Genomic DNA, 16,841 nt, shown 5'->3' on the forward strand with positions numbered 1-16,841 from the left:
CTGTATAGCAAACAATGCCTAATGGGTGCCTGTTGGTCCCCCATGATCCTCTTTTTCTTATGTTAATTGAAAGCTGATTTGATGAGATAACCACCTGTCAGTGACCTTGCAGGGAGGTCTTTAAGACAATTTAGTATTTCCAAGTTCAATGAACTATTCCTTGACTCAGACAACTACTCTACAGTCGGGGTAATCACTTTGGGGATTGTTTTTCTTAGGGGTTAGTTGTTTTGAGTTAGGTGTTCACTCTCTGTTACTAAGAGAGAGGGTAGTTGTTTGGATATTTTTGTTGGAATATGAGTTTTTAAACAAAAAAGGAAAGATATGTGTTAACATGTATTTTAGGTCTCTCTCTCTCTCTCTCTCTCTCCCTCTTTCTCTCTCTTTCTCTTTCTCTCTCATTCCCTCCCTCCCTCTCTCTCTCTCCCTCTCTCTCTTTCTCCCCTGTCTCTCTTTCTCTTTCTCTTTCCCCCCTCTCTCTGTGTGGAATGTTCGGTATTCAGCAGGAATGATTGCAAATGCACTGTATATTATATACACCTCATGTTGTTTGTGGTCTTTTGCCATAAACTGAAAATGGCAATGAATTCCCATACATATCAATACTCTTCAGTGTAATTATTGATTATGCAAATATCTTCAATTTTACCACCTCTGTTTCTTTCTTTCTTTCTTCTCAATCCTCCTCTAGGTAAACTGAACCTGGTAGATTTGGCTGGCTCAGAGCGAGTGAATAAATCAGGATCGAGTACAGACACCCAACGATTGAAGGAAGCCCAAAGTATCAATAAATCTCTCTCAGCTCTAGGCGATGTCATCCAAGCTTTGAGAGCTAAGCAAGGTCATATACCGTACAGGAACTCTAAACTTACGTATCTACTTCAAGAATCTTTAGGTGAGTTATCAAACATTATTTTGTTGTTGTTGTTGTTGGGTTTATTGGCGCTATCCATCGATTCTGATGATATCCGCCAGTCTTGGTGTGAGAGGGCGTCTTGGTCTCACACATAAACGTGTCTGTTTGACTTTTTAAAAAATTGATGGATAAATGTCATGAATATGAATTTCTTGCAAGACCTGCAATTGGTCAAGTTTATATATTTCTTCTTCAGTGATGATAGTTCTGCACTTAGTGGGTATGTTCATATTTGGAGTTCTAAGGACTTTTACCACTTTTTATGTCAACAGACATATGAATATACACCTTTTGTAGCATATGGTATTCTCATCTGGGAGAATCATAATTTACTTGACTGGGTGAGTCATGATGGCTCAGTGGTAGAGCAGTGGTCTTGTAACAGAGAGGTCCCGGTTTTGAAAACAATTTGATGCGCCAGTGCCCTTTGGTATAAGGCATCAATCCTCATTATCAGTCCCTCAGAGAGGACTTCAAGCCATCAGTCGCCTGGTTTGCTTTATACTTACAAGCATGTACATGCTTTCTTACCAGTCAGGTAAAAGAAACGACCAACCAACTAGTGTTTGTATTTGCCTCCTGATATCAGGTGGAGACAGCAAGACTTTGATGGTAGTCCAGGTCTCACCCGTAGCTAAGAACTCTGGAGAGTCTCACTGCAGTCTTAGCTTTGCTCAGAGGGTACGTAGCGTGGAGCTGGGAGCAGCTAGTAAGAGAACAGATACGGCTGAAGTAGCTGCCCTCAAGGACAGGCTTTCACAGTATGAGGTAAGGTTTCAATAGGTTTTCATCAGCTTGAGATTGCAAAGTATCCAGCTATTTGAAATAACCTGATCGCAAATTATCCAGTTAATTTGCGTCTTCATCAGCCCGAAGTTGTAATTAGCGGGATATTTGGTCAAGATAATCATCCCAAGATATCTTGGGCTAGTTTTCAAAATATCCAGCTATTTGGCAAGTATCCCGCTTTTTGTCTGGTGTGTCTTTACCAGCCTGAACACTCGCAGTATGTGCGAACGCTGAGCAAAATATCTCGAGCTAATTTCCCAAGCTCGAGTTTCAAGTTTCAAGGTCGATTCTCAAGCTGATGAAGACGCAATTTGTATCTTCTGGATTATTTCCCAGATCAGATACAGCGGGCTATTTGGCATTCTCAAGCTGATGAAGACATACCTTTTGATAGGTATTAGTGTACAGTAAAATCTGTCTATACATGCCATCCAAGGGATACAGAAAAGGTGGTCACTGTAGACAGATGGCCTTTGTAGACAGGTTTTACAATATATCTTGAACGAAAGCATTAGAGAGGGACACTATAGACAGGTGGTCTTTATAGAGAGCTGGCCACTGAGACAGGTTCGACTGTACTTACAATTAACAGTGATCTGAAATCTTTGAAATGTTGCTCTCACTCCATACAAATTGAAAAGAAGAAAAGAAAATAAAAGTGATAAAAGGTGGGAAAAGAGAAGGAAATTTAGAATAATTTACTTACAATTATCTCCATTATTTCCAGGGAAATTAAAACTGTACACAACAGCTTCAAGTTATATTTTACAATGATACAAACACAAAATTCAGATGAATCTATACCCTTTCATGTCCTCTGGAAACTCTCCAAAATATTTTGGTAGGGATTATCCAGGTCTTTTAGAGGAGTTATTTAAGCCATTAGTGCTCTGAAGTCTAGGTCCCCCACCCCCCCCCCCCCCCCCAATAAAAATAAAGTTTAGGAAGTGGGATACAAGCGAGAAAGAAGATGATCAGAAAGAGAAGGAAAATAGGTAGTACCAGCCACACAATCATTGGTATTTGTGATGCAATAAGTTATTAGAATCAATAGCAATTTAATTGATTTGAAAGGCATGACATAGATCATATTCTGTAATAGAGCAAAGAAGAGGCAAATTATGAGCATATAAAGAGAATCAAATATGATAGAGATCATGCAAGATATCATCTTTAAACCCATTTTCTTTTGTGTTTTTTTTGCCTTCCAGGAGGTTCCTACATCTGCATCTTACTCCACACCCGCAAGAGCAAAGACTCCTACGAACAAAACGCTGAAGGTGACCCCAAGACGATGATCAATAAACTACTCCTGGATCGTCATCAATGTCTGTGTGATATGGCTCTGTGCATTCTTGATACGATACAATCAACAACTCTTTTGAAAACATCTTCTATTTCTGCTACAACTTAAATACATGAATCAACTGTCGAATGAATATTAGTGAACAGTGACATTATGACGACGATCAGCAATTCCTAGTCACCAATATCAGTATATATATCAAGAGAATCATATGTATGGATTCCTGGCATTCTTTCTACACATAAATCTACAACTCTCCTGAAACTTTCCTTCATCTAACTTACGTGGAAGAATGATCGCGTTGCATGACGATCAATCAAGATGATGATTATGATGATCATTATGATGTTTTAATCTTATTCTTCTATTGTCTGTGTGATGAAATGGGGCATTCCCACTACATAAGATGGTTGGAGTGTTCTTGTATCAACTCTCTCCTTAATGTTTGTTTTGTATTGATTACGACTGCAATGGATGAATGAACTGTATTATGACACAACAAAATTGACTGCAACTCGACAATGATGAACAAGCTCCTTCAAAAGGATGTCTTCATATTCATTTAGAGATCCATCTCCATGTATTGAAATAATGCTTCTTGCTACAATTCTATCAGCAACTCTTCTTTAATTAGTATCTCATAAAAATTGAATGGATTAATCTACTGTTGGGCAGCAGACAGCAAGAAACTGTGTGGAGAATCACTTGGCTTGAGAAAGTCCACGAGAGTGAATGAAAGCTTGCCTACTACATTTTAAGATTGGTAGAAGCCTGAATGACATGTTATATGGACACCCTAATCAGTGAAAAGTTTTTGTATCAACTCTCCTGATGAATCTGATCATTAAAACTTAGGAAAAAAATGGTCAAATTAATTCCAATCATCGAAAGAGGGATGAATGCCGAATCATGAATGTTACCTTTTTTACCAGTATGTAATAACTTCTGCATTTTAGCGATTACACTCTTAACAACTCTCCTATACTTATGTTTCTCTGACAATGTAAATGTGCTACAGAAATCATATTGGATGATGATCAGAGTCTCCGTATCTAGAGGTAGATTATATCTGTATTGTCAAAGTATGTTCTTGAAGGATAACCATCTCATGTTAACTCGTTCCTTTTATTTATTTAAGACCATGTGCATCATTATCATAGGAATAAGATAATTTGTGATTCTCAAAAGGAATTGTTTAGAAAAAAATCATTCTTTTTGTGTCATCGAACAAATGTTATTGCGTCTGTATATTGATAATGGTGTGCTAGTGATGAATTTGATTTTAACTTATTGAAAACGCATATTTTTTATAAAAATCATGCACTTATGCTATCAATATTATTTTCTGTCTTATAGAACTTTGGCAAAATTAATGTATATGAACAATAGCAAGAACAACTTACTATTAATACTGTTAACCCTTATCACCTCATTCTATCAGTTATTCACAAGCTTGCATTATTGATGTTGTCTATTCTGTGTATAAAAAGATCGTCCATTTCAGAATTTTTTAGAGAATCATGATTGGGTAAATCGTTGGCAATTTTCTATTTAAATGAAAAGTGTGTGCTTTTAAATGTACAGTAGATATTATATGCTTCAAAATTAGAGTCTATGTGATTAATATTATCGAGCCTATGTACTTGTGTAAATAAAGCCTGTTTCAGGAATGATCGAACATGCTTTTCAAATATAATCAAGCATCATTTGCTCACTTTTATTATTATTATATTGGCTGAATCGGGAATATATTTCAATTTGAAGAGTTTGATTTATTCCCTTCATCATTGTTGTATTCACCAATCAAGTAAAAGGGCCTTATTATCAGCCAATGCACAAAGAAGAGGAAAAGTTTGAGCATGAACTGTTTGTTTCTATTTTTTCAGACATGGCATATTTTCTGAAACAGGCTGATGTATTCAGTGTGTGTATCCTTTGTTGATGTTTGCATGGACCTCATAGATTTAGCTATCAGTACTTACACTTTGTCTTTGCACTAGTAGCCTACTTCCAGACTGAATGAAATATATATGTAGCAAACGTTGTGCCAATCGATGTATGTGTAAAATACCAAAGAAATGATCTGAGAGCGATAATACGAATGACAAAACAAAAATGAAGATGGGATAGATACAAGATACATGTATTTTTGTTTAATTGAAGGGGGAGATAACATGCATGTTTATTTATATTTCAACAGATTGGATTGCGTTTCAAAAATGATTATGTAGTATGATCGAGACATTTTGTACTTACCGGTAGTTGGAATGATTGAATTAATATTAATCATTACAGAATCGTATTGTAAGAGGAGTTTAAGTTTGAATGTTTTAATCAGTTTTAATTTTGATCCATGACAGTGTTTACTTTGAGTTTGTTTTATTAATATGAATGTACTGGTGATTATTTTTATTGCTATATCACACAGACCTTGTGTGTGTAAAACTAACTTACAAGTAAGTCTCAGTTTAGAAAATGTTCGTTACTTGACATGTTTTTTCTGACTTCAAGTAGTAATCAAATTAGTCATTTTCTGCATTTTCAACATCACAATATCAAAAATATTTGTATGAAGTTGGCGATATAAATGCTTGAGTTTGATTTATATTGAAATATGTTTTCAGGGAGTGAGATACAGGTTTGAAAATGTCCTATCTTTATTTACGTATGTGTGCTACACTGACCGATGAGTGTGGTCTGTAAAAGCATTAGAAACCTTAGAAACCGGCCACCATCCTTACACATTGTCATCAAATAGTATATGTTTGCACAACTTTGAATAACGTTAACCACATTGTGCTGCTTGTGCCGGGGACATCCCAGTTAACCAGAGGCCCCCCCCCCCCCAAAAAAAAAAAGTAAAAAAAAAAAAATCAAGGTTCACAAGACCCAAATTCACTGTTGTTTTTCACTATGTTTCGGTCTCCAGATTCTTTGATCTCATACAATGCCTGAGAGAGTAGAAGGTGATCAGATGTGATCACATTTTTTGTTTGGTCTCATTGACTTGTATGCCTCCGCCACCGAAGATGGTGTCGGAGGCATTATTGGTCACATGACCTTTGGTTAACAAGGCTGTCGCCGCTTGTGCATATCACTATCATACCAGTATATTTGTAGCAGTAGTGCCTTGTAAATGTTGTATGACTGCAACGCTGTTTTTTATTGTCAAATGCTGTTTTATGTGATGTAAACAGTCAAGCATGTAGATATAATTTGTGATGATCTGTAAGTTAATTGATTAATTGATTCTCTAGTTATTTATAGTCAAATTTAAAGGCTTCAAAATATTTTTGAATATCTTTCAGAGTTTCAGTTTCAAGAGTTTTAGGTACCGTAGTAGGGGTCATTTCGTAAATGTTTTAATCACTTGCTTTTATAACTAATCTACTATATTACAGTTTGGTAAAATAACATATGAATTGAGAATCATCATTGGAATATTTTCAAGGGTAAATATATATATATGTTATGTGAACATTTCAAGCTTTTTTTTTCAGAGTGATACTTTCTCAGTTGTTATGACATTAACATTACATTTGGGAGTAATTAAGGTAAAAAAGGGCTCTGACTGTTCACCTTTAGTTTACAAAGAATTCATAGTTGCACATCTGGGGAAAGAAAAGTTTCACTATGGATCTAAAACAATAATAATGTAATACAGATGTCACAAAATTGTTTGATTTAGTAAAAGAAGTCATTTCTGTTATGTTTATGTTTTGTAGGCTTTGATGTAACTAGTCAATGTGTAATTTATTTATTTGTATGGCTTTATATGGTTGTCATGCTTGGTAAAGTTTTCATCACAATTTCATTTCAGTAATCATGTATATCCAAAGTAAGGAAAATGGAGTATATGTTGTATTTTTGAACAATATGCTCTTATTTTTTTCAGAATAATTATAATATGCATATAGTTGTTGGAAGAAATCTTATCTTGTAAATAGAAACTAATATATTCAGATTTCTTAGAAGGGTGGAAAAGTTGAGTTATTGTACTTATTTTATAAAAAATGTGTTTTTAGTCATTTCATGATACTAAGTTGCCTGAAACAGAAACTACTCTTAGTATGTAAACAGTATTACATTATGGATACATGTGACCTGATTAAGTCTCTGTAGAAATATAATACCAATTATTTTAAATGCATTTAATACAGGATATATATCCCCAAATTTAACACTACTTTCGGATTGCATGACCATTAACTTATCTAATCTTTTAAGATATATGATATACATAATTTTTCAAGATACGAAATAAGTCTGCCTTTATGTTTATATTTTAGCACACATATTCCTAGTTCAGTATCTTTTAATATGGCAAGAGGAGTTTTGTGTTGAATCTTGTAAGCCTTTAATTGGTAATTTGGCTGCGTTCTTTTTCTGACAAATTTTTAATAGACTAATCATGGACTCTTCTATTTGTGGCAGAAAATATTATTTGAATGGTTTAAGTTGGGTTTTATCAATGTAAAGGTTTATAATGAATTGCAAATATTCAAGTTGAGGATAACCATGCCTGTCATTGAGGGGGGTAAATTATGCCTCTTCATGAATTGTTTCAGTTAAACAAAATCAATATACAAAATAAATGGGGAAAAATAACACAGTACAATGCACAATTAATGTCCTAGTTAAGTCTATTTGAAAATTTATTTAATCATATTTTTAGAAGAGAAATAAATCTTAACATGAATTGACTGCCATGAAACATTGCACTTGTTTGTACCATTTTCTTGTTTTATATTAGTACTTTATGCCAAGGAGCTAGCAGTTCTAGATTTTTTTGTTTTTGTTTGTTTGGAGGGAGATTGGGAGTTCTTGAAGTACAGTTTGTTTTATTAAGAGTCAAGGATATGCATTGTGAGGAGGACATACGAGAGAGAAAAGGAGAGAGAGAGAGAGAGAGGGGGGGGGGGGGGGGAGGCGAAATATTTGTGGCATGATTAATTTTGTTTGGGGTGTTTTTTTGATCTGCAAAGACTGAATTAATACACAAGTCCCAATTGTTTTATTCAAACATCACATATTTAAGTGACCATCCATACTGACCTATTAAGCCTACACCACTGAGCATCAACAGTTTAAGAAATTATAGCAATAAAACAGAAATGTGTATAGTAATATATGATAACGTGCTATATAGTATTGGAACGAATTTGGGTTCACATGCATGGTGATGTGTCAGATCGTCTTTTGCTATTGAATCGTGATTGTCCATGGGGTAGTTGTCCTCGGGGCGTAATTGTCCTCAGGGGATAGTCCTCGGAAATAATTCTCCGAGGGGTAAAAATGTCCTCAGGAGGGGGGGGGGGGGTATATTTGTTCTCAGGGGGCAATTTCCTCTGGGGATAACTATCCAAGGGATAATTTCCCGGGGGGGGGGGGGGGGGGGGGAAGGTAATTTTCCGGGGGGTAATTGTCCTTGGATGGTAGTTTTCCGGGGGGGGGGGGGGGGTGAACGTGCAGGGGGCAATTTGTCCTCGAACCGTAATCCTAATTTGGCGATCGATCACCATAAAAAAATTGCATAAATTGTTTGTCACCCTTGCCTATCAATAATTGACAGCCAACCTCCTTTCAATAATAAAGGCAGGGAGATGTGGTTTGGATTTTTTTTCTTCTGCCCGCGTTAATCGAGGCGCATATCTGCCCCCGGGCCCCCCCCCCCCCCCCCCCCCCCCCCCCCCCGGCCCCCCCCCCCCCCCCCCCCCCCCCCCCCCCTCAACGACTGACTTGGCTGACTTGGTCTGTGGTGTTGCATAACTCAAAACACACAGCAACTCGATACTGCACGTGTGCATTCTGCAGACTTTACCTCGCAAGTCTAATTGTCCTAAAATGGCTTCGATACAACTAGGTGAAGGTGAAAAAACGTTTATAATACATGGAATCTGCAAGGTGAGTTATACTTATTTACTGTAATTTCTTTGTTCTTGTAGGGTCTTTGATCTTTGGCAACAGGCAATATTGTAAATTGTATGGAGAAAAATGTGTTAAGCCCCACACGCTTATTTTCTTGTTTGTAATTGTGGTTGGTTACATTCGATAAGGTCTATAGACAAAGTGCACACATACTCATAGCTGCATTACTATTCTGGCTGTGTATTAAAAGCTGTTCTATTGATTCTCAATATTTGGCGAATATAGGTCTAGCAGTAAGATACAATTTTTTCAACTTACCGATGACTAAGAAAGAATAATTTGAAAATTCAAATCGTGAGTCTACTGTCAAACTTGCCGATCAGCCACTTCGTATTCATTGTGCAATTGTGTGCATTAGTGTGCAATGTGTGTATTGTGTGCAATTACTGCGTCTCAGCATGTAGTACAGTGATAGAGGTCAATACGCATTTGACTCTCTATGCTTTGCTGGAGTGATGAGCAGGGCCAAGCCCAGGCATTTAATAGCCAGGGTCATTTGAATTTTGATTTTGTCTTTTTGACAAATAATTTTCGGCGGTAATTTAATTACCATATTTGCCGGCGTAAAGGCCGCAGTATTTTTGGAAGAGAAAATATCAAAAAGTCGGGGTGTGGCCTTTGCGGCGAAAAGAAAAAAAAAAAAAAAAAAAGTCAAAACCAGCACGAATTTGTACATATGGGACTAGATCTACGAACGGTACAATAACTATACATTTCCACACATCTTACCAACAATTTTATCTTGCATTGTTGACATGAAGACGAAAATAAACTTCCAAAAACAACATCTGCCGATAGATTTTGATCTAAGTTCGTGCCAATGCATTGCAAAAGTAAGTAAGTCTGAAGTCGCCATTTTCAATCCATTTCAATGACTACATCACAGAAAACAGCAGTGTTGGTATCAGCGCGGGATGGCCGTGCGGTTTAAGGTGGTGATTTTAGTCACATCAACATTTGTACGCAACATAAAATGTCAAAATCGGGGGTGCGGCCTATACAGCGCTGCGGCCTTATCGCCGGCAAATACGGTAGACAGATGCACTTTCACACTGGGCAATCACACACATAGCACATACTGCAGTACGTTCATGCAACATTTTGTAAAACCTGCTGTATCATGATACATTCCAATGGTTTAACAAACAATTAAATGGACCAAAATAATGGAACTTACAAGTTTCGTTGATGAAAATTTCCTTTGTTTTGCAGATATTACAGCATACTTTCAGCAATTGTGCCAACCTTATTTAGCTATGTTTCACCATTTTCTAATTTTGTTGTTTATCGTTGCTGTCGAACGCGATCGGTTATGAACACAGGTCAGCGGCAGGCTATCTGCCATTGCGAGATAGGATGTCCACGTGTTGGATATTGCACAACTGCTTTAGATGACGTCACTGGTAGGGTGTCAGCAATCGATATCAGAAAGAGGGAACCAAGCAGTTGTCTCTGGAAAAGAAGAAGGAAAGGGGGCTTGAAAAGGGCTCTTATTGAAACTTCACTTTTTGTTTCGTCTCTCTCTATTTAGGATGACTTGCGCTCAGATGGAAGAACATGTCTGTCATATCGAAACTTTGAATTGGAATGTGGAGTAGTGTCCAACACAAGTGGCTCTGCAAGATTGAAGCTATCAAACACACAAGTATGTTGAATCATATTTCTTTGAAAATTGACTGTTAGAACATTGTGAAGTGATTAAATATAATATATTTCTGCTAATGGTATCATTATTCAAATGTTTGAGTTTGAAGTTGTGTTGTAACATCACGGATATCTCCAATTCTGTTTAACCACCAGTCTAAACCGGACGGTTTTCTTTCTTTTTTTTTTAATTAAAAATAAAATGAAAAACAAAATCGTCCAATTGAAAATGGATATTGCCATGGTGGTCGGATACTGGACGGTTAAATGTTTGACTACAGCACTAGTTTGAAGACATTTTTATTCTAAAGCCACATGCACTCTTTCAACTCACTCCGTCACTGCTTGGTAACTTGTATTTTAACTCTAACACTGACTCTGATGGCACTATATAAGTGCTATATATATATATATATATATATATATTGCAACTATATTTATCATTTTTATTATTATTTCGGAATGTAAATAATGTGCCTGGTACAATAAATTTTATCATGAGGGTCAATGGAAATGGATTGGGCAGATGCTTAACAACATATCTTGATAAGAGCTCTTAAAATCAAATCTTCAGTTGTTCATTTGCATATTCAAAACAGCTACAATGCAAATGTAAATTATACAGGCAGAGTTCAACTCTGCAATCTGGTGCAAGTTGCACATTATACACAATAGAAATTATCAGCATTAAATCTCTCTCATCCGTATCTCTCTATATATCTCTGTCTAACTTATTCTCTTATATTTCTCTGTTTCCTCATCCTCCTCTACATAATTATGTAATCTTTTCTGAAGTTTTTGCTTGTTTTTTTCTCCTTCATCTTTGTAAAGGTCTTAGTTGGAGTGAAGGCTGAAATGGGACCGCCTAATCCATTGAATCCATCCCGAGGTGGGATAGAATTCTTTGTAGACTTCTCAGCTAATGCATCTCCAAAGTTCGCAGGGCGGGGCGGAGATGAGCTGGCAGCCGAGATATCCAACATGCTTGGGCTCGTCTACAAAAATAAAAAGGTAGGACAACAATTTCTTGATTTGATTTCTGAAGAGTAATAAAATGTTTGTCTATTGAAGGTTGCAGATAAATTGTGAATAGGAGTCGCAGGTGAAAAGATTTTTGGTACTGAGCTTACTACTTATTACTATTAACTCTTAAGCTGCCACCCATACAATGCACCCAGTGCCACAGTGCTACTCCCTATTGTGCCAGCCACAAATCTCCTATGAGTTAAAGTTGCTAGACTACAAATTGAGTGTTAGTTAATGTGGACTCTCTTTGCTGACACTACATACCATACCCCCTTTTATTTTTTATTGTTTCTCTGCACAGAGAGGCGGTGGCAATGTGCGCAGTTCAAGTCTAACCAATTCTGATGAATTCATCATTTTTCTTTTTATCTTTCACAGATGCTGGACTATAAATCCCTGTGTGTAATAGCAGGTCAGTGTGTTTGGACTCTCTATGCTGACATTGTTGTGCTGGAATGTGGAGGAAACCTCTTGGATGCTATCGCTCTGGCAGTCAAAGCAGCCCTCTATAATACAAGGTATATGCTCTCTAAGATCAAGAAGAGTGCTGCATGCCTGTCTTGCCTGAAATGCTTCAGTTACAGGTGCAGGCCAGTTTGGTCAATCAAAAGGGCATAGAGGTCATTATATGCCATCTGAAATAGAGTACAGATAGAGTTGACATGAGAAGGGTATTCAGATCAGTAAGAAGGGCTTCACGAAGGTAGACTTGTGGCCTCTAGGTATTTCAAGTTGTGAATTTGTTTGAAAATTGTGGTCTCCATTAAGAGGCAAAAAATGGTATTGTTTCCATTTTATCCGTCTAAAACTACAACAATACTGTAGTTATTCATTTTCTAAAAACTAGTTAGTGCATCGGTTTCCTTAAAACTAAGACTTTAACCTCATTTTGAGTAAAAAAATTAGGACAATGCTGCTCAAAAAGTACCTCAGTTGATGACATTTTAATAATTGGCCAGCCATGATATCTTATGTCCTGCTCTTCTTTTTTTTTATATGCTGTGAATTTATACTTTTTTTTTCTTCCCATGCGATTTAAGCTAAATGCTAGAACAATTACACTATTTTCAATATGAAGCCTTTTTTTAATGTCTCACCGAAGATGGTGTCGGCGGCATTATTTTAATCTTCAAAACAAGTTATTTTTTAACCTCTTTCCTCTGAATGTTAGGATACCTTTGGTGACAGTACATAAAGACATGGATGGTACGGAAGACATTGATGTATCCAGTAACCCACACGACTTTGTCACTTTGGATACCAAGAATCTGCCTGTACTTGTTACAGTCACTACGGTAAGTAGGCCAGAATAGACCGCTGAGAGTGTATACAAACATTCTATACTAAACCCTTTAAAGTTAAAGGAATAGTCGAGTTCTGTTGCAGAGGGCGCTACACAAATAATTTTTTTGTGAGATAATGAAAAAACTGAGTGTCAAATTTGAAAAAACGAAATAGCGCCCTTATTCCAGCCAATGCCGATGTTGGCTTTTTCGTGTTGGTTATAATAAGGACAACCAGCTGGCCCATGTATTGTTATTATTAATTAATTAATTAATTAACGGTCACCATATATTTTTGAAAGTGGAGCTGAATTGGTATGATCGTATTTGCTAAATTTCACACATTTTGGGGTTTAAAATTGCCTTCATAGCAATTTTAGGTTCTAAAAAGGCACTAGAAATGTCATAAATAAGAATAAGAACAATAACCATGCACTTTGAAGGCATTTGCGGTCTGAAACAAGAACTCAACTATTCCTTTAATTAAAAAAAAATTGACTAAACACATGACACAAGTAGCAAATAATCACTTCAAAGGACAATCTAGAACATTATAGAGATATTTTTTTCATTTGATTTCATGGAGATCAATCAACTAGATGATGCCTATTTATAGAAATGATTTCATATTTTAATTTCACATTCTCCTTTGCCAATTACTTGGCAGTCAATCTTATAAAGAGTTGGATGTTATGCTAGGGCTGAAAAGTGCTTGTCATTATCATATCAGTCTTCTGAGTTCACTTAGTCCTCTACAGACCTAACTCATTAGAATTTTTAAGTTGAGAATAGTCGAAAATGAAGACGATTACATTTTTTTTAAATCTGCAGGTTGGCTCCGGTCACATCGTGGATGCGACGCTGGAAGAAGAAGCATGCAGCATGGCTTGCATAGTTGCAGCTGTCAACAAAGAGGGCGCTATTGATGGCATGGTGAAGAAAGGTTCTGGAAGTCTGACAATAGACAGTATCTATAAGATGCTCACTGTAAGTTTCCCTTTTCATTTGATTGTTACTAAAGCCCCACTGTACAACTTGTAGCTACTTGCTCCCTCTATATAAAAAACAATGCCTTAGTGGTACCCGATGGTCCCCCATGATCCTCTTTTTTTATATTAATCGAGAGCTGAGTTGATGAAATAACCACCTGTCCAGTGACCTTGCAGGGTGGTCTAATCCCCTCCTATAAACTAGTACAGATAAGCTTTTAGGCTTTTTAACCTGTCGGATGTAATTTGATTTCCGTATATCACCACTCTGTTTATTTTGGGCTTAGTATTCAACAGGTGAAAGGACTACTGATATTAGTCATTGCAGCGATTTTAAAAGAAAAATATTTGAACTTTGAACTTTGAACTCTTGTGTCAAGGACTACTGACACTTAGTAGTCATCGCAGAGATTTTAGAAGAAAAATGTTTATATAATTTCTCATGTGTACAGAACTCTTGACGATCTTCACATTCTTTTGTCTGAACTTTACGAGAAACAGTATACCCTCATTTACATTGTACAGTCATGATTGTAAGCATTTATTTCTTTTTGCTATCGAATGTGATTGGAATGGCAAGACACTAAATTATCATTTTGCAAAAGAGCAAAAATTATGTTTATCGACACCTCATTTTGTATATATTTATATATCAACTAGCAGTGAATATTCATGTACAATATGTACAATATTTCCTTTCATATCTTTAACCATTTACCTACAATGTCTTCCATATTTCCTTGACAGTCAGCCAAGCAGATAGGGAAGGACCTGAACAAAAGCCTGGATGATTTCCTCTCAAAGAAAGGAAGTGACATGTCTAGCAAGGGATTCCTCACATGATGAAAGCTCATTATTTGAACTTTGAACTTTGAACTCTTGTGTCAAGAGCAAATGTATAGAGTACTGATCCACCGCTGCCTAAAGCTGCAAGGGTCATGAAAAACTCTGAAATTTAAGATCTGTTCGACAGTTGGTGGGCAGGTTCTCCAGGCCTCGGCAGTAATGTATTCTTGTAATGCATCCACACCACTTCCAAGACACAAGATGATTATACTATGAAGATTTTTATCTTTTTCTCACAAGGAAATATGTATGATATTGTGGCTTGTCATCATTACAGTCACTGGAGAACCTGGCAGTCATGACACAGGACATCTTATGTTCCAGGACTGTCGAGTCCCGTGGACCATGTCCATTCCTGTACTTCACACTGGATTTTGGGAATGAGATCATGAACTTTTAAGTGAAAGAACACTTCCCATCTCCCTCTCCATTTTGACAGTTAAAGAAAACGAATGCAATACAATGTGTTCTGTATTAGAAGTTTGTGATGAAGATGTTCATGACTGTTCAAATAATATCTAATTAAGGATGTAATTCTCATCATCTCAGTTCAAACTCCATGTTTCTTGTAACGGTAGTCTATTTTTAGTAATTGTGCCTTCATCACACTGAACATAGTTCTTCTAAAAAGGGGAAAACGTTTTAGATGGCTACAAATATAAGAATAGATGTTCGAATTGGTCATAAAATATTATGATTTTGCAACTACTACCATACTTTTCGATCAATACTTTTGTTGTCAGAAGACCATATTACCATATTTTCCATGGAGTAGTTGCCTTCAAGGTTTATTTCCAGATATGATATTAAACTTGATGAAACAGTAATAGCCATCTATGTATGGGATACTTTTTTTGTTATACAAATGTGTCTTAAACTTAAAGGTATTACAGTGTTGAGTACTGGTCAAAGTCTTGAATATGATTAAAATGATCTTTCCTGTTGGTTTTTCAAGAGTTTTGAAAGCAATAAAAGTATTTGTAATACATGGTCACATTTCAATTGATATTTTTTTTTGGATTATCATTGGAAAAATATTAAATTAAAGAGTAGAATACGTGTTTGTCTAGATTGACAAATTCAAAATTTGGGTTAAAAGATTGAAGGAAACTCTGATGAAGGATTTTAAAAGGAAGAAATAATTACTGTGGATTTGCTTGTGTTTTGTACCAGTAAATATGAATCACAAAATACACAATTTCAACATTACTTTGACCAACACTAACATAACTTCTCTGAACACTTAAAATGGTAATAGCATTTAGATAGGGATGTAGATAGTCAGACAGAACCTTTGAAGACCTTTAAAGGTAACCTTGACTTGTGGTTATGAATTTTTTTTCTTTCTAGATCTGTAAAAGATTAAAATCCCAGGGTGGTTTATAGCGTGTACCGGGGTATTGAAAAAGCTCCCCTGAGCTGACGGAAGTTTGAGGGCTTCATGTATGTTACATTTAAACAAGTACGGTAGTGTTTAATGTGTACACAGATTAACAAACCATTTTTGCTTTTACAGTTCGATCATGTTTATTATCTTTATGAAATATACAAGCATATAAAACATCAGTGATTTTCATGCAAGCTTTCCTTTTATATCATTGTCTATTAACACCTTCACATTCCTGAGGAGATTTATCTAGTCAAGGCTCGTTCACGGGGGTGTTTCACAAAGATTCTAAGTTGAACTTAACTCTAAGTGGGACTTAAAAATTATGGAAAGCCATTTGTAGCCTTAAAATAAATTAAATTCAAAAAAAAAATTAGGAGTATTTTAGACTTTTTATAAATTCTACAACAGGAACATGAAATCTCAGATGATAATTTAAAATATGAATGATTTGAATCAACATTTTATGCCTTTTAAAATAATTTTATAAAAATATTTTCAAAGGTGCTAACGGCTTTCCATAAATGTTAAGTCCAACCTTGAGATAAGTTCAACTTAGGATCTTTGTGAAACACCCCCCAGATATGACGCAGCAAAACCATGATGTTTCTTTTACGACATAAAGTGTATTACGCTTCACATTTCTCGATCATATAACACAGAGTTCAATGAATATGCACAATTCCTTTGTTGCCATCCATTTACACCTAAAATAACGTGGCGAATT

At 36.0% G+C, this 16,841-nt stretch overlaps 2 protein-coding genes across 2 annotated transcripts in view; both read left to right on the plus strand.

Moving 5' to 3' along the window:
* LOC100892079 (kinesin-like protein KIFC3) overlaps positions 1 to 7,725 on the plus strand; it is a 31,961-nt gene extending 24,236 nt beyond the window's left edge. Inside the window, exons 19-21 of the mRNA XM_030975085.1 lie at positions 692 to 895; positions 1,506 to 1,684; positions 2,917 to 7,725. Coding sequence (XP_030830945.1) covers positions 692 to 895; positions 1,506 to 1,684; positions 2,917 to 3,003 — 470 coding nt within the window. The 3' untranslated portion in view covers positions 3,004 to 7,725. The remainder of the gene's footprint in view (positions 1 to 691; positions 896 to 1,505; positions 1,685 to 2,916) is intronic.
* Positions 7,726 to 8,788: 1,063 nt separating this feature from the next.
* LOC586452 (exosome complex exonuclease RRP42-like) lies at positions 8,789 to 15,762 on the plus strand. Its single transcript, XM_030975923.1, has 7 exons — positions 8,789 to 8,915; positions 10,471 to 10,584; positions 11,415 to 11,594; positions 11,988 to 12,127; positions 12,781 to 12,904; positions 13,724 to 13,879; positions 14,629 to 15,762. The coding sequence occupies exons 1-7, from the start codon at positions 8,856 to 8,858 to the stop codon at positions 14,722 to 14,724; spliced, it is 870 nt and encodes a 289-aa protein (XP_030831783.1). The 5' UTR covers positions 8,789 to 8,855; the 3' UTR covers positions 14,725 to 15,762.
* The last annotated feature ends 1,079 nt before the right edge of the window (positions 15,763 to 16,841 follow it).

Source organism: Strongylocentrotus purpuratus, unplaced genomic scaffold, assembly GCF_000002235.5.
Source record: "Strongylocentrotus purpuratus isolate Spur 01 unplaced genomic scaffold, Spur_5.0 spur5_scaffold_8, whole genome shotgun sequence".
In the NCBI taxonomy this organism is placed as follows: Eukaryota; Metazoa; Echinodermata; class Echinoidea; order Camarodonta; family Strongylocentrotidae; genus Strongylocentrotus; species Strongylocentrotus purpuratus.

Excerpts from the sequence above, each read along its gene's own strand:
- LOC586452 (XM_030975923.1), top strand. The coding sequence starts at position 8,856 with ATGGCTTCGATACAACTAGGTGAAGGTGAAAAAACGTTTATAATACAT. Across the intron at positions 12,905-13,723 it reads TACTTGTTACAGTCACTACG|GTTGGCTCCGGTCACATCGT; the intron begins GTAAGTAGGCCA and ends TTAAATCTGCAG. Across the intron at positions 13,880-14,628 it reads GTATCTATAAGATGCTCACT|TCAGCCAAGCAGATAGGGAA; the intron begins GTAAGTTTCCCT and ends TTTCCTTGACAG.